The sequence below is a fragment of the Gadus macrocephalus genome, chromosome 12, assembly GCF_031168955.1.
Source record: "Gadus macrocephalus chromosome 12, ASM3116895v1".
Classification (NCBI taxonomy): Eukaryota; Metazoa; Chordata; class Actinopteri; order Gadiformes; family Gadidae; genus Gadus; species Gadus macrocephalus.
The window spans coordinates 21,681,346-21,703,562 of record NC_082393.1 but is presented as its reverse complement, the minus strand read 5'-3'; the positions used below and the strand labels follow the sequence as shown (position 1 = coordinate 21,703,562).

General features: G+C 45.5%; 1 protein-coding gene across 4 annotated transcripts in view; it reads left to right on the top strand.

Moving 5' to 3' along the window:
• Positions 1–22,217, top strand: part of slc44a5b (solute carrier family 44 member 5b) — a 37,404-nt gene that overhangs the window by 1,571 nt on the left and 13,616 nt on the right. For all 4 annotated transcript variants that reach the window (XM_060067943.1, XM_060067944.1, XM_060067945.1 and 1 more), the window contains exons 2-4: positions 12,044–12,092; positions 19,647–19,720; positions 22,058–22,142. In XM_060067943.1, coding sequence (XP_059923926.1) covers positions 12,044–12,092; positions 19,647–19,720; positions 22,058–22,142 — 208 coding nt within the window. The remainder of the gene's footprint in view (positions 1–12,043; positions 12,093–19,646; positions 19,721–22,057; positions 22,143–22,217) is intronic.

The following is a 22,217-nucleotide window of genomic DNA, read 5'->3' as shown; positions in this document are numbered from 1 at the left end:
ATCGAAATGCATGTTTTATTCCAGAAGATTTCGTGCTTGGTTAAGATCAGCATTCAGCAGACTTTGGTCATCAAAGGCGTATATCCATTCACGTGTGGATCATTCACTAAGAATGTGTATTGAATATATTCTTGGTCAGTGTGGATTCAGGCTGAGGAGAACGAGGAGAATCCATTTCTGGTGGACACCTGCTCAGACCTGATTGTGTTTGACAGCTGTGTTCTGCCATTTTGCTTAGACAAAATAAAACCTATACTCGTTTGGGCTTTGATGTGTTTGAAATCAAGATCATTCTGCTTGTGTAATTAAACAATTACACGACAACGAACATCTGAATCAGTGCAGACATATTGCCCACATTACAGAGTTACCTGCTGTGATTACATAAGCAGAAGTGGAGGAGTCACAAGAACAGAGTGAGTTTTAACCCCTTCAACGTTCAGCAGCAGTTGGAGATGCTGCGGTGGCACGTAGGCTGGTACTTAAAAAAGTATGTCATCGTCTATGACAGCATAAAGGAGCCGAATGTAAAGTAAAGAGGTTCTCTGATAGATTTATAAATGTTTTTGTTGTTATTTAGTCTGTAAAACTATAGGTCATACTTTACAAGTAAGAAAGCGATTATTATAATACATTTGAAACAAGTATTTTCTAGAGCCGTTTGTCCGTTCTGATTCCCTGTAGAAATGGCGTTTTCAATGTATCGGGCCCCTTGGTGGAGGACCTGCTCCCTATGTAGATATGAAGAGATCCATCTTAGCCGTCACACAACGATTGTTATTTTCATGGCATTACACACTAATTAAAAGTGTGTTAATTACACATTGGCACTAAATTATCCACACTGCATCTTTAGCAGGCTTCAACAGAATCAAAATGAGTTTCCCCCCTCACAGTCAACGTTGAGCTGGGACTTATGCACAGGTAATTAACACATTTATCACATGAGCAGCTCACAAAAAAACGCTGCATTTCTTTACGCTCGCCTGATGGAGAGCTTTGCCTTAAAATTAACAAATAGGTTATGGTTGTGCCGGTTATGCTATTTTACCTGTACCTTTTAAGTGTAAATTATATTTGCATGAGCCATATGAGCTTCATGGACACATTGAATCATTCAACGGCCGTCTGTCTGTGTTGACCCAAGCTGACTAGCTTGTTTCCCATAAAACGGCACTCTAGGGAGAATGACATCAACCTACACACCTCCAGCCATCCATAGCCTGTCTAGTTTTTAGTGTACATGCAAACAGGGAGACTTACAATGACGTTGGAGTGCACCGCAACATTTGACACAATGCGTGTCATTAAAATAATGAATCATTACCTTGTAGCAATGGAGACCTGGTTGTTTCTCCGTCGGCTGGGTTTTGCATTACACATGTCTTGCCACAGAGGTGAGGCACTTGTGTGTTAGACTACATCTCAAAGATGTATGTGTGGAAACCAACGTGGGGCTCTCACTTGACAGTTGACAGCAATCGGAATTCTGTGTGTAGTCCGCACAGCGGCAGAGGTTAAGAGAATTCCCTGTGGAAGGACACACAGACCCATCTGTCACCGGTGTGTGTGTGTGTGTGTGTGTGTGTGTGTGTGTTTCCAAATGCTAACCGAGTGTACTGTACATTTAAAAATGCAGCATGTGTTAGTGCAGCATGTATTCATAATCTGCATCCTTTCCTGGGGACGGTTTACTGTTTACATAAGTATGTAGAATGTAAAGTTGATGGGTTGATATGGGGAAAAGGAACCCAGGAGCCTGCGCAGAATAAAGTCACGATGTTGAAAGACACAACATAGAGTGTACCAAATGATGGTTCACAGATAGTCACAGCCCTATGAAAACATATGGGATGTACTCCTTTACTGACTACAAACATCAGTTGATAGGGAATTAGTTAAAGGGAAATGCCGAGACATCGACCCAGATTTATAAGAGCCGTTTAATTCCAAATTCGTCTTTGGGCTGGGGAGTATTGAGGAAGGTTACCTGTCAGCGGCACATCAAAGGCAGCCTAATAATCACAGTGCAGAAAATGCTAAATCTGTGTTTGTAAACAAACTATAATCTTGTTGTGTTGTTACTGGCACTTGTTTTGAATAAGCAACTATTAGGAACACATTGAAAATCTTTGGAAAGTAATTAAAGTATATGCAAATCAATGGAAGCGGCGAGCGGAAAGCAAAGGCACAATTAATGAATTTGGAATTAAACAACTTGTCTTGTCTGGGTCAGACAGGCAAACGGCAATATGCAGAAATGTTGGCGAATCCCTTTAATGGTTAGGTAATAGTTACTGTTGGATCCGGAAGGATCCAACTGTGTTATAGCAGAACTATGGGGGGAGACGGCACTGAGTCTGGGCCGGAAACCAAGAACTGCTAGCATAAGTGGATGAAGCTTTCTGACAGGGATTTAAATAAGTGTCTCTTGTGGCAAGTTTGTGTTTGTCATTTACATGCATACAGATTCTCGCCTCCAGCAACAAAATTTGTTGAAACAAATGCAAAAAGAAAGAAAGTGGTACACCACATTCACCCAGGTCTTAGCTTGGCTGTCATCAGACTTTTGATATTAATCCAAAGTCTGATTTGTCAGACTAGTTAATCGTAGATGCTGTACTTTTCTATCCACATACAGTATGTAATCACCCGCATGTGTTGAAGTGGTAGAAAACGAAACACATCTGCTGCTTCAAGCTTCCTCCTACTCATGACACTGGAACCCTTTGATTTCAAAGGCCGGGGCAAGACTTGCATCAGCGGCGCTTGTCTAATAAAATCAAAGATACTCCATTCAGAGTCCATTGAACCCATTAGACACATTGCGTTTAGTTCTACCACAGTTACACAAGGATCTAACTGAAATGCCCTCTGGCCCTCCCCCCCCTTCTTCTGTCCCAATGAAGTATCCAAGGTCACGCAACTGCAGCCCCTTTTCCCAAACGTTAATATTTATATTTGTATTATTATTCTTTTTGTGTTGCTTTTTTGTGCTTACGGCAGGCTAGCGGTCGAGCGTCTGACACTTTGATATGCTAACTCCGGTTCCCCAAGCTTGGGGGATGTAGGGAAGGTGGGCTGTAGTAGGGCAGAAACCCCCATCGAGCCTCCTCGCTACATCCCTCTGAGGGGTTGTCAGCCCAAGCCCAGCGTGCTGAGCTGTCTCCTCAGCCGTCACAGAGAGCACCAGCGGTAAATACTTCTCATGTATGAAAGTGCCCAGTATCTATTCACGCGTGTAAGACGCTGTTTGGGAGACCTCAGCAGATATGTGGAAAGTAAACAGTTTGCACCAACCAAAAACAGGATTTCAAATCGTTGATATCCTCCGGAGAATGCGGAGAGTACCTTAATTAGTTTTTCGTTTTCTACAGGGAGCGAGGGACAATGAGGAACCATAGCCACTTTTTTAAGATTTGGGCATTTGTTTTTCATGACAGTCCAGAAGGGCTTGTGCTGTGGGTAGATTTTGTGTAATAATCATCCACATTCCTAGTGCTATGAAGAAGAATGCCATCTGGAGTTTTTTTCAAATGGACAGCAAATCTCTTCAGTGAAATTAGCACGGTGTCCGCATTGTGCAGCTCTAGTTGGGGAACATGTCATGTCTAAAGATTGACAGGTACTGCGGCGGTAGACAATACAAGGCATCAGTGATCACAGAAGAGAGGGTCAAAGTTCAAAGCCATATCTGCAAGACATCATAGCAACGTGAGATACTGCTTCGAGTAACGCCCTGCTTCATAACTTGGGCATTGGGTCAGCATTGGGGTTTGGTTATTAGTTCTTTGTTTCGGTGGAGTCATTCTCATGACATGTTTCTCGGGCTCTTGGGTGCACTTCTGCTTTGCCGGTTTTGTCATGCGAGCTCACAACAATTTCTCCTCCGTGTGATACACTAAAACCGATGTGGCATTTTTTTCAAAAGGCATGGCTTTGAACAATGATGCCCTTAAGTAGGGGTAATCCTCCTGCCATTTGGTTAGATATTTACACAAACCTTTAGCCTTTTAGACAGGCACTCCATGTCTCCATCCCTCTCACGGGAAGCCCCCACCGATAGCATTGCGTCTATAAGTCTATAAGTCTATTCATTTTGTATTGGACGCAATATCGCGATGGGCAAGGGACTGTGGGGAAGGCTTGCGTTCGCTTGGGGATTGCTTTGTATTGAAGGGGCGGGACGAAGTTTGAACTTCAATGAACTACGCGATTGAGCGTGTAGTGCAACACGTGTTTAGCCGATGTGATTGGACAATCGACATTCAGTGAGTACTGGCGGGCCGTGCAGACTCGAGGTGAAATCCATTTTCTTTTTTTAAGCACTTCCATCAACAAAGTGGTAAACACTCACAGGCAGCAACGAAAGTGGATGCGGGGCGATGTCCCCCAACGCCACGTGTTTCAACCGCGAGACCACGCTTTTCATGGGGCCGAGCCGTCTCGTTCATCCATTTTTTTTTTTTATCCTTGCGGGGTGCGGTTCTTCTTCCGCTTCTTCTTGTTTTATTGGTGGGTGCCGTTTGATTGACAGACTTTTCGTCGCTGGATGTTGCAGCTAATGTTTTACCTACTGCCACCTTCTTTACTGGAGGGGAATTGCAAACACATTCTTATGCCTACAATCCACGTTAACCTACTGCCACCTTTTATTTTTTTATACGTAAGAAATGTAAACAATACAGGAGACAGAATATATGTAAACAGGGAGGACAAAAGAGGAGATGGATCAAATACTGGAGAATCCCAGGAAAAACAGGCGTGATAAATGGGAATGCTTGTGTAGACCCAAACCCAGTGTGTGTGTTTGGGCCTGCGTGCGTGAGTGTATGTACACGTGTGTCAGATTCCATATGATTATGAAACGAGGATCATCATTACCAAGATCTTAAAAAATACTAAGCATCAGAGCCATAGGGTAGAGCATGATTCGACAGAAGCCAATGCTTCATTAAATATGAATGAACAGCGTTCAAACTAAAAGACTGAGCCTGCTCGACTAAATTGGGCACATCATTACGCAGAATTATTAAGCGTTCCGTTACTCAGATGTTTTCTAAAAGAGAGCTGCAAAAATCAGAGCGGACGTTTTTTTCAGACGCACACTTTCCGCCGAAACTCTCTTCAAACGACTTCGGACCTTTCCCTGAGCTGAGCACCCGCAGTGTTTTAGAGCTGTTAGCCTGAACATGGCATGAAAGAGGGCTGTGTTATAAAGTGTAGCCCGATGACACTGGACTCAGTGTACTGGGTGTGTTTACACAGAGACAAGTTTAGCAAAGGCAAGGTAACAGGGTGTAGGCGGAACACATTTCGAAACGGAAAAAAAGGTGAAAGTAGTGAAATTCTGTATGATTTCCTTATGAACCTCCATCTGATTTATGAGAAGTTAGATGTTTGCACAGTAATGCACAGCATAGGGCATTCCCTTGTTAAATACCTAAGATGTGTTTATGGCTGTTTGCCTCCCTTCTCATGCTTAAGGTCATATAATATTTGCATATATGGTTCCATCTTGTTTTCCTTTAAAGATTACTCAATTGTATCGAATGTAGGGAAGATTCCTTTTGTTTCGTATCATGAACATGAAATTACGTGCTTTAAGTTCACCGCTGTTAGTATAGTGCACAGATCCGGCTGATAGAGCAGATTCAATGCAGAGGCAAATGTGTTGGCCTGAAAGCATGAGGATTGAGGTCAAAGCAATCGTCTGATACTGTTGTTGTGTAACTCCCAACCCGGCCTTATTGTCCCGAGGTGTCACCGTGATTGGTGTGTGGTTGTTTATCCTAAAGCATATGTCACAGGAGGACACAGACATATGAGGCAGCATCCCGTCGAAGCTCCCACCAGCTATGTGCGGGAGCAGGACAGTATAACTCCAGCCAGCCTGTGTGTGCTGAAGCATGCCTGGGAGGCTTTTTCCCAAAGCTGTTGACTGGAGTCTCTCATTGAGCTCTTACCGCACAACACCCCACCCGATCCACCGGGGCCTGCGCTGTGTGTTCTGGCGCGCTGCAGTGCCCTCTGAGCTGCTGACCTATCGCACAGGCAGGGGCCGGGCAGTGGGCCCCTGGGGGCCCATCACTCTGTGTTTCAGGAGAAGCACTCCGGTCAACGGAGTTAAAGCCCAATTTAACTTGACATTGCGCAACTTTGGTGCTAATGGCTTGAGTGTCTTCCTCCTGCTGTTCCTCAAGGGTGGGGAAGAGCGAGGGGGCTGCTGGCGCGCAGCCAGGTGCTGCATCAGAGTGGTCCTCAGCTGTGCTAGTAGGAAGCATCTTTGAGCTAAATACCTGCTCCAGAATGACCTGTCTACCCATCAATCATTTAGAAGATGCTTTTGTCCAAAGTGACCGGCTGCAGTGAATTCAGATACTACCAGGGAGGGGTTGGCCGTCTTGCTCACGGATGCTTAATTTGGCTGAGGACAGTGATACAGTAATTAGGGCCCGACCAATTTATCGGCCTGCCGATTTAATCGGCCGATTATAGCCTCTTTGAAAATAATCGGCATCGGCCAAAAAGACGCCGATTACAACCAATTTTTTATTTTTTTTTATAAATGTTATTGCGCTTAGTATCCTGCAGATTGCGCTCCTACTCGCCTTGCTAACTAACAACTTTAGCTGGAGTAAAAAAGAGGAGATTGAATTTTACCGTACAACATGAAAGCACGCTCGCTCAGGCAGCTGCGCGCTCACCTCACCTCAATGTACACAAGACGCGTTGTTTGAGCATGTTGTGCCTGTTTTTCTTTAGGTCCCAGGCCATGTTAATTTGTTATACTGTAGACTCTAACGGTGAGACCATACTGCTCAGCACGCACGTGTTAGTCACTGCTCACGAGCGCAGCACATTGGGAGTTAGTTATTTATTTTACATTTTACATTACACTCATTTTTGACTGTAAATGTATTCTAAAACACTCAAAGGTTCTGCATTCAATTCACATATTCGTCAAAAGTGTTGAAAGTATATTTAAGGTATCAAAAACTACTTTTTATATATATATATATATATTTTTTTTTTTTTATAAATCGGCCGATTAAATCGTAATCGTAATTTTTCTCTGAAAATAATCGGCATCGGCATCGGCACTCAAAAATCAATATCGGTCGGGCCCTAACAGTAATACAGTGATGGCAGTGGAATAGCACCCCAATCCTGCTGTCTCTGTTTTCACTGGAAGTGGCTTTAGACAAAAGCATCTGGCTAAATGGCGAAATCAGTAATTGTTCTCCATGGGTAACCCTCTCCTGTATTTGATGGTAACATTTTGCATGAAGCCCTGGCAGATTGTTTTTTATAGGCATGCCTCTGATCCCCGGGCTGCCGGCCGCAATCCGTCACATCATCCTCTGTGCTTTTGCCCCTTCGATCTCATCCTGACTCGCCCCTTCCTCATCCACCCTAGTGATGTGTGGTACAGTGGTATGGACCAAACGGTTTCTGGTGTGTGGCGCCCACATACTGTATCGGAGACATGCAAGTGTTTGGAGTATAACTCCCCTCCCTGAGGAGATCAATGAAAAGTGTGTGGACGCTTTGTGTTGTTGTTTTTCTATTTATATTCCGCTTGCGTGGGTTCCGCTACAATGGCTTGCTACCCAACTCGCCCATAAAGGATCTCTCTCCCGCTCTGATTAGCGCTGATGTAAAGGAGTGTGATGCAACCTGATAGGGAGGAGACGTCGGGGGGGTCCACTGGGGACAGTCGGAACTACCTCAGGCAACCGTTGGTTATCCACGGTGGAGTTATTGATGTGATTTTGTTTTACTGCACCGATGACTACCGAATCAGTACTGCACAAGCTACACGCCATGGCAGATTTTGATGTAGACACAGATTTTTTGATTGCAGCAGAGAGCCTGATAACATTCAAAAGCAATACAAACCTGGTTGAGGCCTGAAACCCTTTTAGGATTAAACACGAGCAGAGTATTCTAAATATGGCCATGTCCTGATTGTTGCTCCTAGGGTGATGCTAGGTTTATAAAGACAAATTGTCTTTATAAACCTAGCATCACCAGTGCTCTTTAAAAACAGCAGTAGTCTATTGTCTTAGACATTGGTCATCATTGAACTTCCATCATCCACTTCAAAGTAGGACAGGAATACCATCCCATAATACTGTGAAAGCCCCGACATGCTCTCCCTCAACATGTAGAGGGAGAGCATGTCCGGGCTTTCACAGTATTATGGGATGCTCTCCCTCCCTCTAAAATACCGGAGCCGCTACACCATATCCTTTGGGACGAATTCACACGTACTGCTTAACCCAGAACACCTCCCAATTTTAGAACAGAAACATGGTCACGGTGACGCCATCGGCACCAGAGATGGCTTGGAGAACGATTATTTTACTGATTCAGTGACGTGAAGGTTGTTGTTGTTTATACTTTGGTGAAGTTCAGCTTCATACTGCATGAAATTACTGAGATGGAAAAAGTCTATATTCAAATAATAATGCTGATGATAATGAAAATATTAATAATTATAACGATATGAATTGTTGTTTTCATATATTAACAAGTTATATCCAATAGCAATGTTAGACATCCTCAACTGTCAGTATTGGTAACTTTACAATTATTTTATCAGAGTAATTAAATAGCCCAAAACAAAATGTGTTTCCTCACCTAAACCCACTGTTTGTGGTACAAGACTCAAACACGACTCTCACGCATCCAAACACAAAATGCATAAAAAATTCCTCTGTGCTGTGGCCAAAAGAAAGCATTGCCAAAGTTACGGTATTTCCTGCCAGGAAATAACAATCTTGTTTTTCAACGTTGCGTCTTCAACCACAGCAACCCCTTGGTCTCGCAGAGGCTTCAACCACAGCAACCCCTTGGTCTCGCAGAGGCTGCGAATGCTGATCCCCAGTGACACGATTGCAAAACATCCTCATTTACCACTTAAAAGTTCAGCACTTCTCCAGTAAAACAATGAAAAACAAATGCACGGCTGATGCTCGTTATGTTTGCAATGTTTGCAATCACACAAAAAATAGTATCTCTTTATTCTACTATTATTGCACCAAATGCAAGAAACTGTATGTGTGTTCCTATCCTGCTGCATAACAAATTTTTAAGTCGTTTTTTTTACTCTCCCCTGTGGGGGGGAAGCCGTTAGCCCAGGATGCTAACAATAGTCGGCCAATCAAACTATTATGCAGAGGCACTGCTTGCTCTCTCATCTGCTCCTCGTACGCACTAGAACTCATTAGTAGATACATTTAGGAACATGGTTGCGCTATCTTTAGCCCCTTTTACACTGCCTGTTCAAGGAGGGAATACTCTGTTTAAAACGTACAAATTTGGCATGGGGGGGGGAGGGGGGCATTGTTGTTCCGCCTTTAAGCCGGAAGCGGAGGCCGTTACGAAGCTGAATCGACATCTGTGTAGAAAGGTGAACCAATCTAGGCTACCTATCCAATTGTGGTACCTAGTGGTTCTGCGCATGTGCATGCTGACAATATTGATCCGTGGTGTACAAGTGGTGTAAAATACACATACTGTACCCCTCAAATCTCAAATTAAGACGTTATAATATAGTGTGAAAATATGCGCCCCCTATTCTTACAGTGTGTGTGACTCCCATCCGGGGGAGGTATAAAAAAAACTGTGAAGAAGAGACGGAGCAGTGTTTCTCCGACGTATTTCTGATCATAGAGGCAAGTCGCTTGTGCGAATGGGCTGTTGTTACGTCACACGGCCTCAGCACGTCGCGACGTTATGCATCAACATGTTGTTTACAATGCAAACCAACTTTGCTTGCTCTTAAAGAGTGGTGACCTAGGGAAAACACCTTAATTCTTGTTAATTGTTTCGAAAGCAATGTTGCCACCAGTGACGCGTGTGTTATGCACGACAATGGACGCCGGGGCTGTTGTGTTACACCTCACGCCTCGGATTCCTGAATGCCGGCATGGTATGTAGAAGCACACAGGGGGGCAGGCATGTGTGAAAAAGTGTAAAAAAGCAAAGCCAGCATAATGATAATCCGTCTTTACGGCAATGTCGCAGGATCTCTGTATAAAACGGGCCTCTGGTCGAGAATGCTTTTAGACCCCTGGAAGCATTGTATATCAAATGCGGGACATTTTGGAAATTGGCTGGATGCCACAACACTATCCTACCCTAAAGGTGACTAGATCTAGCAGTGTAAAAGGAGGTAACCTATGAAGTTGTTAAAGGCAGCTTCTGCTGACTGTGCCAGTGGAAACTCACTTTTTGGCAGGTATTTTCCACATGAATGCACACACTGGTGCCTTTTACTTTTTTGAAATGCAATTCTATTCCACCACTCATTCGAAAGGAATATTACAGCCCATCATTTGCATGATGCGCTTTGTGGGAGAAAAAGAAAAGAAGATAGAGTTTCCTTTGTTAACTCTATCCTCCTGTCCATTTTCAAATGGAGACGTGTCGAGCGGCTTTGAAGTGTTTGAGCAGGCTCACAGTGGGGGCCGGGCAGATGGGTGATGGACCCACCCACTCTGCCCCTCGCTTAGGCCCCAGCTGCTCCAAGATGCAGCACTCCGAGTGTGATGATGAATGTGTCCTTAGCAACGGTCCTCAGCGTCTCGCTGCCGGCTGAAGCCCTCACAGACCTGCATGCCTGGAGACACGCATGCTCATGGGGCTGATCAGGAGCCGTCTTGACCACACGCACACACACGTGCCTTCACGCGCATAAACACACACACACACACACACACACACACATGTACCATTGCATGCACATAAACTCACAACTACACACACACACACTTATCTATGCACACATGCGCACACACATTCATAAATTCGCACTCGCACACTCACATGCACACACACACGCACATACACACACAAGAATAGTACAATTTATAGAAAAAGTAAAATAGTAAACGCTGCCACTTTTAGTGAATTTTTGGTCATCGAATGGCCTTGGCAGAAATGAAACTGAGAATCGTTGTGTTCTTGTTCTGAGAGTGAGCTCCTTATGTTAGGGAGTGGTCTTTCTTCCACTGAGCCCACCATGTTGCATCGGCTGGTTCTACAGAAGCCCAGGATGGACAATACTCTCTAGAGAGGACATATTTATTATTTCTTTAATTACACACTGCCCCTTTAACCATAATAATTGTACATTTCCTGTAAACACATGTGCGTTTGCGGGCACAAACACATCACCTTATACAAAGGTATAAGGTTTGCCCTCGGCGCCTGAATGACTGATGAGTTGAATGGTTGAATAGTTGGCTGATTAGGTATTTATTCTTTCAAGGTCAACTAATGGTTGACCCTCAGAGCCTGATGGTTGAATAATGTCTGAATGGTTGACTGATTGGCTATTTATTCTTTGAGGCCGGGGTCAACTAGGGTTTCTATATACCCTGACCCAGACACGTTATTTCCCTTTGGAATTATTTATTATAACTTTCGATCCTCAAAAAAATCTGTGTTTGCTTTTCAAGGCTGTATTTCAGTAGTCGTTCTTCTGCCAAAGGACGCTTGGAGACTGGCTAGGTGGAAGTTACCTAGTTTGGGGTTGTCTATCCTGGTCAGGGGGGCCAAACCGTATATTGTGTATATATATAAACACAGTATACCAGGGCTTTCAATCACAGGAAATGGATAGATGACTATTATATGTATCATAAGTGAATCCAAGGGTAAAATAGTGGAATTATGGGCACATAAATGGATGGACTTTGAAAAGTATTCATTTCATGGGAATCCAATTTCTGTCCTTCATCTTCATCGACGGTCCATCGTGTTTTTTGTTCTTCAGTACCTTTCAGTTGAGTAGAACTCTCAGTGAGATTTGGCTGTCTGCTCTTCAAGTTTACTAAACCTTGTCTGTCTGTGTGTGTGTGTGTGTGTGTGTGTGTGTGTGTGTGTGTGTGTGTGTGTGTGTGTGTGTGTGCGTGTGTGTGTGTGTGTGTGTGTGTGTGTGTGTGTGTGTGTGTGTGTGTGTGTGTGTGTGTGTGTGTGTGTGCGTGTGTGTGTGTGGTGTGCGTGTGTGTGTCTCTGCTTTGTGTTTCAGGTGAGCCAAGGAAGTTCGACCCAGCTTTCAGAGGACCCGTTCACAACAGGTACTACAAACCTTTTGCACTAAAATCCGTACCTTGAATGAATACCTTCGGCTTTTGAGACAAATTGAAATGCACTGAAGCTCTCTCACAAGAGGCAAGACGTTTCAAAGACTCCAGAGTCTATAAAGGCAATGCCTTTCTTTCATCTGATGAACATATACAGAAGCTCTTTCTATTTGCCCCTCTATACCCATTTGGAAATAATACAAAAAAGGAAAAAGCCTGGATTCGACAATAGTAGTATCGTGGGACAAACAAGTTTTGTCCCACTATAATTACTGCTGCAAAACGACGTGCTGTGGTCAACTCAATGACTTCCTTCCTTTCTCGGATGATGAGTCTGTCTCTCCTTTGATAGCCAGCAAAACATGGGTTCATTTTACTCCCATCCGGACGTCCGGTTTCTGTGGGCTGCCTCTCTGCTCGGATGGGATTGATGATTTGTCACGCAGTGTTCATAAAGAGTGGGGCTGAGCTCTGCCACCCCTGCCCCGACGCACAGATCAATGGCCATCGCTCACTCCGGAGGTGGTTCAGTTAGCCTGGCAGTGACACACGTCATTAACCGGGCAGAACGACCCAAATAGGTGTAACTCGCAAATCATCATTGAGAGAGAGGTAGAGAGAGAGAGAGGGAGAGAAAGAGAGAGAGAGAGAGAGAGAGAGAGAGAGAGAGAGAGAGAGAGCGAGAGAGAGAGAGGGAGAGAGAGAGAGAGAGAGAGAGAGAGAGAGAGAGCGAGAGAGAGAGAGCGAGAGAGAGAGAGAGAGAGAGAGAGAGAGAGAGAGAGAGAGAGAGAGAGAGGGGGGAGATAGAGAGAGTAAGATGGAGATAGCGCTTTGGACAACTCAAGTGATAGAGGTGTTTTATGTCAAAGTGATTGATGGGTTTGTCTCTTTGCAACATGGCGTTGCCGGATCCCTGTTGTTGTTATTCATTTTTAAGTCCCCTCTCTCATGATTCAGATTTTGATCACACACACGCACACACACACACACACACACACACACACACACACACACACACACACACACACACACACACACACACACACACACACACACACACACACACACACGCACACGCACACACACTACAGTGGAAAAACTATTTGGTTAACATATGTTTACAAGCTGCATTTTAGCGACGCTAATTAACTGCTTAATGCTTTAGGGCTAATTCTGATTCTAGCCATGGAGACAACAACTGATACAGAAAACAGCATCACACATGCATGACACCTTTAAGACCGGAAAACCCATATAAGGACAGTGCCATAACAACCACTCCCCTCCTTTCCCCTCCCCTCCCCTTGACTTCTCTCTAATAACATGACATCATCTTTTTGGTCAGACCCTAATGTAAGTTGTGTATCTCATCTCTTCCCGGGTTTAACAGCATCTTCCCGGGCTGCTGTAAAGTGAGGCCTCTGCTCTCTAGTGTGTCTTTATCCCTGCCCTACACTCCCCCCTTTCATCCAACCACCTCTCTCTCTCTCTCTCTCTCTCTCTCTCTCTCTCTCTCCCTCCCACCGTGGGGATGGGGAGGTGCCCCAGCGTACTTTGATGTTCCTGTGGCTCACAGGATATTTTTTCCTAATGAGTTCTGGGGAGCAGCAGCAGCAGCTCAGCAGTTTGTCTCGTTGATGTTGCTGTTGTTGTTTTTCTTGTTGTTTTGTCGCGAGGCCGCGTGTGCTCTATCCAGCGGCTGTCCAGAGGCGGGGCCAACAGCGGACGAAGCCAGAGGAGCTTGTGTCAAAGATGGGGTGTGGGGGATGGGCTGCACATAACACCACCGCGGCGGTTGGATGAGTTGAGGGGAAGTCCTTGCTTTATCGCAGTATGATCTGTTTTATTGCTTTCTAAAGAGTCACGAGGCAGCTGTAAATCGGAAGGCAGCCCCCTCGCGCTCTGAGAACGGTGCAAAAATAGATTGCAAGCCTGGCCACCTCCTTTCGCTCGGTCAATCTCATCTTCCGAGAGTTCCTCCTCACCGGACGACGAGCGACCTGTCCCAGCGAAAGAGTCACCGCGGAAGACCCTCCAGCCGTCCGCCACCTCGAGACGTATGCTCCCGCTAATGCGATCTCACCCTCGACCGGGCCGCAGTGAAACGTGGCCAGCCGTGACCTCGATTCCCCGCAGTTAGTTATCGACCCTGCCGCACATGTTACCTTCTTTATCCACAGAGCCGTACAGGTTTGCTGACACACAAGCAAAAAAAAAAGACGGAAATGGAAGGAAAATGACTTCCAGCCAGGGATGTCAATGAGGCACCGAGTCATGATGGAGGAAGACTCCAGTTTGTGAGATGGTGTCAACTAAAGGTCGCAATAGATTATCCGGGACCCGTATTTATTTCTGTATTTTTCCCGAGGCCCCGTTTTTGCAGTCAGAATGGTGCTTGGCTTTTCTTATGTTTTTCGTTGTGAATGCCCGGGCACACTTGTCTTCCCCCACCCCCCTCCCCTTCACTTTGTCAGCTCTTTCTCAGCGCTCACCTTTGAATGCTTTGGACGGGTCCCCCCCCCCCCCCCCCCCCCCCTCCTCTGTATTAGCGGCATGCTGCCGTGTTTGCACTTTGCCTTAACGACAGACCTTGCGCTGTACTGTAAGCAGAACACCTACTGTGGGGTTATCCCAGGGGCGTCCACCCCTCACATCACTCTCTCTCCCCCTCTGTCCCTCTCTCTCCCTGGGGTTTTATCAGATCATGCATGCCACATCTCCTGCTGGGATTGAGGCCGCCGAAGGATTCAAAGAAAGGGGACTTTCAACTATCGGCATGGCAACTCGTGGCAGCCCCTCCTGCCTTGTCCCAATTTAAATTATGATAAGAAATAGAATGTCCTTGTACACACGCACACGCACAAGCACGCACGCACACACACACAGACACATACGCAGGCAGGCACGCACACGTACGCAAACACGCACATGACAAAAAATATGCACGCACGCACACACAGTTGTTATCAGTGTGCAAAATACGAAAAAACATAGATTTTATTGTCACTATTGGTCACTTTAATGTTTTTAAACTCACCATGTCCAGTATTCAGAATTCAAAACATTTATTCACAAAAGTGTTATTTTTTGCCAAGCTGAGCCAGCCAGTCCTGTGTGAGTATGCAAATTAGCCATGTTCGCCCAACAGAAGAAAGATTTAATGTTGATAAGTCATACTAAAAACGGCTTGCAAGCAAAAGCTAAACCAAAATCTATCACTCAAACACTTTGGGTCTATTCTAACTTAAGGTAAGAGGCTATCTTTTAAATCTTTGCAGTGACTGAATTGTGATGATAGAACTGATTGTTGTGCATAAGATGAGTGTGTGCGACTTTGCGCGTGCATGTCCTTCCCGGCTTCGGCATACTGCATGGTTATGAAGGCCTTGTGGCTGGTTGTGGTCTTAGTGAAGCAGCCTAGCCTTGGAGTAGGAGAAGTTTGAGTGATTGTTTACGTGTGTGCAAGAGCGAGAGATAGAGCGCACCTGCCGTGGTGATGTTTGGCTTGCTGTGAATGCTGCATCTGCCGTGGTTGGACGAATGTGCTTTGTGTATGTGTTCAATGATGTATCTGTCTGATCGTATTTCCTGTAGATGGATGGTTAAATAATGTCACACGATCAGTCATACTGCAGGCTTTCATTTGCAAGTCCACTGATTGCGTGCCAGTCTCCGATAGGCTATACCTGGCATTTATTCAGTTGTATTGCTCTTCTAATTGCGCCATATTGGTGCCAATTATTGTTGTGTTTGCATTGTAATGCACAACTTTGCTTCTCTTTGTTATAAAACAACGTGCATCCAAACAACTTTAGCCAATGCAGCCTATAATGTCAGTACTGACATAGGAGGCTGCATTGGCTAAAGTGTTGCTTTACGAATAGGCTACTATAGCTTATCGGATTGTCAAAAATTGTTGGGTGCTTGTGTGTGTTGTCATGTAGGCTATAGACTGATTGCTTGCATCCATGAAATATTGTAATGTTATCGGCCTAATGTTATCGGTATTGCGCAACAATCGGGGGATGGGGACCCCCCGAATATTGACGGGCATTTCGCACACTGGTTGTTATTAATGGGTGCTATACAAATGTGCGTTTCATTGGCATTGCTTTCATTCAGTCTCTGGAGGACTTTTTCACACTGTCGATGCCCTCTCCCCCATCTGACATCTCCCTCTTCCTTCTGTGACAGCAGCGGCTTCACCGCCCGTTTGAGTTACAGTCTGCATCGCGGGCTACGTGTGTGTCACAATTCCGCAATCTTTACTTTGAACGGAAGAAGTCGAAGAAAAGTAGGAATTCAATTCGTCCCTCGGGCGGATGCACTATCGCTGCGGTTTATTGCAGGCGTGGGTTTGGAAGGGAGACCGCTGCAGTAATCTGTGGCGAGGAAATGGACAGCAGCAGGTCATGTATTATCAGGAAAGGTGGACAGGTGGTTGAGGAGTGATATCTTGGGTTTGCAGAACAAATTGGATGTCTAAAGAGATTCCTCGGTTCCGGATGAAATTGGAGATAATGAGGCGTTAGCGGCGAACACGACTCTAATTGTGAACTGTTTGGACTAGAGTACGATCTTAATCCACTGCAGAAATGGACTCAGCGAAACAAGCTTCGGAAAGCGGACGCCAGTGCGAGTACTGGGCATCTATTAACTGAGCCCTGAGCATCTGTGCTTCATATCAAACTGCGTTTCCACACTTGGTTCTGGGGGTCATTTGTGAAGCCATGTCTTACGTACAGCCGAGTAGATGCTGTAGTTCTGGCAAGAGGATGTGCTCTAGGCAAGCGTTTGAAAACGGACAACCTGTTTATAACGCTGCCGCACGCACACAACAATAGCATTTGTTTCTAGGACTGCATTGTTGTCTGACCCTACATTAACAGCTTCTGGCCTGTTTCAAGCACCATTCGCATCTACTTTTTGTACGTGTGTTCGTCTGTCTGTGTGTGTGTGTGTGTGTGTGTGTGTGTGTGTGTGTGTGTGTGTGTGTGTGTGTGTGTGTGTGTGTGTGTGTGTGTGTGTGTGTGTGTGTGTGTGTGTGTGTGTGTGTGTGTGTGTGTGTGTGTGTGTGTGTGTGTGTGTGTGTGTGTGTGTGTGTGTGTGTGTGAGTGCCGGCTCTGTCTTCTCATGACCATCTGCTGCTTAATTATGAAATGGTGTTGGGGCTGAACGGCGGCGTATAAGGCGTCGGGATGTGTGCGTGTGGGTGTGTGTTTGTGTGTGTGTGTGTGTGTGTGTGTATGTATGCCTGAGTTCGAGTGTGTGTATGTATGCGTGAGTGTGTGTGCGTGTGAGTGTTTGTTTGTGTGTGTGAGTGTGTGTGTATGTATACCTGAGTGTGTATGTATGCCTGAGTGTGTGTGGGTATGTATGTATGTATGCGTGAGTGTGTGTGTGTGTGTGCGTTAGTGTGTGTATGGTTGTTTGTGTTTGTGTGTGTTTGTGTGTGTGTGTGTGTGTGTGTGCGTGTGTGAGTGCTGTCCTCCACGCAAAAAAGCAAGGACAAGCTCTCCAAAGACGTGCGACCGAGGAACGGCGTCCCATCGTGTGGACGGGCCTGGACTCCCACTCCCCATCCCCCCCCACCCCCCCCACCCCCACCCCCACCCCTCAACCTGACCCGCCCTGACGGGGGGCTCTCGGACGCGCTGACCGAGCCACATTCCTATCCACGCTTTTTTGCTTGCGTGGGGAGTATTTAGCGAACGTGAAAGTGCGAACACGGATGGAGCCGGAAGCTTTGTTCCGGGGGCTTTGTAGCAGGAGGAGTGATAGCGTGGAGAAGTTTAGAGGAGGATTATCAGGGGGCTCGGCTGACAGCCGGCCTCTGCTGTGCAGCGGGTGAGATGCTGGGGGGGTGGGGGGGGTACAAGTGAGGCAGAGTGAGGGCTGGCTGTCAGTTTGCCCTGTAGGGACAGTATAGTCAGGGGGGGGGGGGGGGGGGGGTTGTTTTTGTTGAGAATTCAACAGCAGCTCTGGACAGTTTTTCTCTGAACGCATTGTATACGTCTCAATGTTCGGCCTCGTTGCACACACTCCGCCCTGGTGTTGAGGCCCCCGTGGGCGGAGCTAATCACGCACCGGTACACAGGAAGGGGAAACTGTGAAATTGTAAATAAGTATAATTCCTGTCTGTGAGCAAAGCTCCTTATCCCAAGACTTACAGGGTTATACAAGTTTGGAGATGTTCCAATACCGATACCACTATCGTAAATGTCTCCGATACTACCTGAAATGCAGTATCGGGTTTCAGCGAGTACGCAAGTCTATGCGCCGATAAAAAAATATATAAAAATGATCGGAACATCTACATTTCAGACATCCCTGTCTAGCGATGTGAAAACTTTCTATTGGTTTGGACAATTTGTCCATCATTCCAATATGCAGGTATTTGGTCAACATAGTTGGAAGAAGTGTTTCTTTAGTGGTTGTACAGTAAAGATAAAACTTCTCTATCTGCCGTGCCAAAAACAAGCAGCTCCTTTGAAGGTTGTCAAATATCAGCTGGTCAGCAAGTCATTTTCCTTGAAGATGCATTTCACACACAAGAGGATGAGTGCATGGGAGTAACCTCTTCACACACTCACACAAAAACATGCATTCTCACGCACATACACACACACACCCACACACACACACACACACACACACACACACACACACACACACACACACACACACACACACACACACACACATAGGGTAGTTTCTCATTGGCAGTTCAAGGTTATAGAGACTCACGATGCACGCAACAGTAGTATGGTTAAGCAGTCCTGATGAGGTTCCCCTTTCCTGGTACGGTTTGAAGGTTTAACTAATACAATGTGTTATTTGCTCGCTCAACCCTCCCTTTCGCACGGCTCCAGTTTAAAGTTGTTTCAGGTGTGCCAGCTGATCTCAAGAATGCATTTATCTCGAAGGCCATGTTATTGGATCAGATTGGTAAAATGCATGTCTACATTTTTCACAGCTTCGAAAAGGAAAAGGACCATGAAATGTAAAAGTTTGTGCAGAGTATTGATGGAAAGGAGTAGATAGCCAAAGAAAACACGTTTTGATTCAAAAGACCACTGATGAGAGCATGCTTTGGACGGTATTTGATCAGATTTGTGTTGAATCCAGCTCCTTTCATGTGGAAGCCTGATTGTATTGAACCTCTATAGAGGTCAGCTGCAAACCCAAGCTGCTCGCAGCACTGGGTCAAACTCTGTCTGAGTCTTTATCTCTGATCCGTGTGATAGTCACGCAACCTCAATTTAATATACCTAGCAGTATTTATAACCACTACTACATTTTAGTAGTCATTTTCACAGATCGTGACTGGAAAGCTTATTCTTGTTAAGTGAAAGGAGGGTTCAGTGGACCGGCTGTCCCAACCAAAAGGGGACACCCTTACACCCCAGACCACAGTCTGCTTGTTGGCTTTCTTGAGCATGATGAAACATATCTAAAAGATAAAATCCCTCGTAAGGCGCTTTGGACCAACGACTACAAAGTCCCACTGTTGGATTTGTATTTGATGAGATACTCCCTTCCTTGCAGGAGCTGTACTGACGTGGTGTGCTGCGTTATCTTCATCATCGGCATCCTCGGCTACATCGCGCTGGGAAGCGTGGGTGAGTTTTCACGCACGCTGTCTTCGTCACACACACACACACACACACTTCCGCAGACAGCTCCGCCGAGGGTGTGTTGCTTGTTTGTGGATGAGCAATATGCTGCGTCTTCATCATGTTACCATGACTGGTAAAAGAAGGTAAATCGTTGCCAGATAAGATAACGGGAGCTGCATCTTTTGGATTTGGTCGTCCATGTTCGAGAGGGGAAGTAGGAGAAAAAACTGACCTTGTGTTTTCGCTTCTTGGAACCTTTTTGTAAAGCAGTGCCCATTATGTAGACCAGGGGTCTCAAACTCAATTTACCTAGGGGCCGCTGGAGGTAGAGTCTGGGTCAGGCTGGGCCACATCAAGTATTCAACAAAAAAATGTAGCACAACTGACCCAATCTAAGTTAATGATCGGGATATAATTAGGTCACGTTGGCTATGTAATCACTGACAACAGGGGACATTTCATTATGGTTGGTGGAAACATTTTAACACATTTTAGCGTCCTTTGGCTTTTGTCGGGACTCAGGACACGTAACTCAAAATTGGAACTGTCCCGGCAAAACCGGGACATCAGGTCATCCTATCACAAGTGATAAAAACGCGTGGCAAGCGTCTCAGCAAAAATGTGTGTTTGACAACAACGCGCGGGCCGCACTAACATTAAACTTGGATGTCAAGTAGGGGGCCACAATATTTCATCCCACTGGCCTCAATTGGCCCCCGGGCCGCGAGTTTGAGACCCCTGATGTAGACGAACCACTTATGTTCAGGGACATTGAGAATGTGAGAATGTTTACCATTCATTGTTGGATAACGCACAATGCATTCATTGTAAAATAAATCTGTGCTAGTTTAAGAAACTCTTAAACAATTTTTTTTTTATCTTTAAGGAAGGGTGTTAAATGGTTCTATGGCTCACTCTGATGTTCTGTGCTTATATCATGTCTATTATCTTAAATCAGACGGTGGCGATTCATTGGCCCCTATCTCTCTCAAATCCCCTTGGGAAAAATTTATCGGAAGATTTCGACACAATACGTTCTCCGCTAATAAACCGGGAGAGGGGCAATCTCGTGAATTAGTTTGAGACACTTCCTCTCTCTTCCCCTTGCTTTCTCTCATCATCTTTTACTTCAGAGATCAAACAGGGACACACACACATGCTTTTCTCAGTTTCGAGTGTGTAGGCCCAGGAGCCTTTTCTGAAGAAGCATGGCTGCAATTTCTCTGTTTCTTTCAAAAGAACCCACAGGCGTGACCATTGATGTGTCTTCAAATAGACAGGCTTCGCCCTGATCAGCAGGGAAATGATTCCTCTGTTCTGTGTGTGTGTGTGTGTGTGTATGTGTGTGTGTGTGTGTGTGTGTGTGTGTGTGTGTGTGTGTGTGTGTGTGTGTGTGTGTGTGTGTGTGTGTGTGTGTGTGTGCGTGTGCGGGGCTTTAGATTTTTCTTAGTGTTTCTTACTCAATCTTCATTGTTGCACCAAAGAAGCTGCGAGACGGCATCTTCATCACCACTTTTCTGGGGCACCAAACGCACAATAGCTCATTGACTCGGGGAGGCGGAAAGTCCTAACACACGTCTTGGTCGGGTTATTCAAACAAATCAGAGTTCCAGGATTCCTCCGTAATTGAATGTCAGAGTTGCGCTCTGCGTCTGCTGCCCGGGGTAGCGCTCTGCAAATGGAGTTGGATTAACACAACCTCCTAGCTGTCCTCTCTATTCTCCCGATCACAATGCAGGCACACACAGTATCCCGCTCCCGTTATAGCTCCGTCGATTGTGAAACCAAACAAACAAGAGGACCCCCTCCCTCTCTGCTCGTCCCCTCCCTCTGTTTCTCCGCCATTATAAAGTTTAGCATTTCACCCACCTGTGATTGACAGGCAAGCTGGATTTTCTGAACCAAACAGGGCAGGGATAGCTCTTAAATAATTTCCTGTACAGCAGCTTTTATAGGATTAGAGCGGTTTAAAGGATAAAGACCCTTGGTTAATGGTTGACATTGTCTATGATAAGAATGTAAATCAGCCACCTCATCCAAAACTTGGACAACACAAAGATACAGCTTTTGGAGGGGTCGAAGCCTGGTTTTGAATAGAGAGGGCGTCAATGGCTAATTGCCAATTGTGTGGACTGTACACTGTACCGTGCTGCAGAGAATGAATCACATTCTCCAAAAAACTCACTTTACCATAAGAAAAAAACAACTACTATTGTTTGCTCTAGTTTACTTTTTCCAAGATACGACCCACCTTGTGTATAGATTTCTATCAAAGATGCTATTGACATCCATTTAAGGTCCCTGGCTATGTGGTTTGAGATGAATGTGTCGGTTTTCCAGCCTGGATCCATGGAGACCCACGGAAGGTGGTCTTCCCGACCGACAGCCACGGACAGTTCTGCGGCCAGCAGGGGACCAACAATGCGTGAGTTCTGAGAAGTGTTTTTAAAAGGCAGAGCCCTGCTTTAAATACAGCGCTGGATGGAAGCTCTCGACTGCG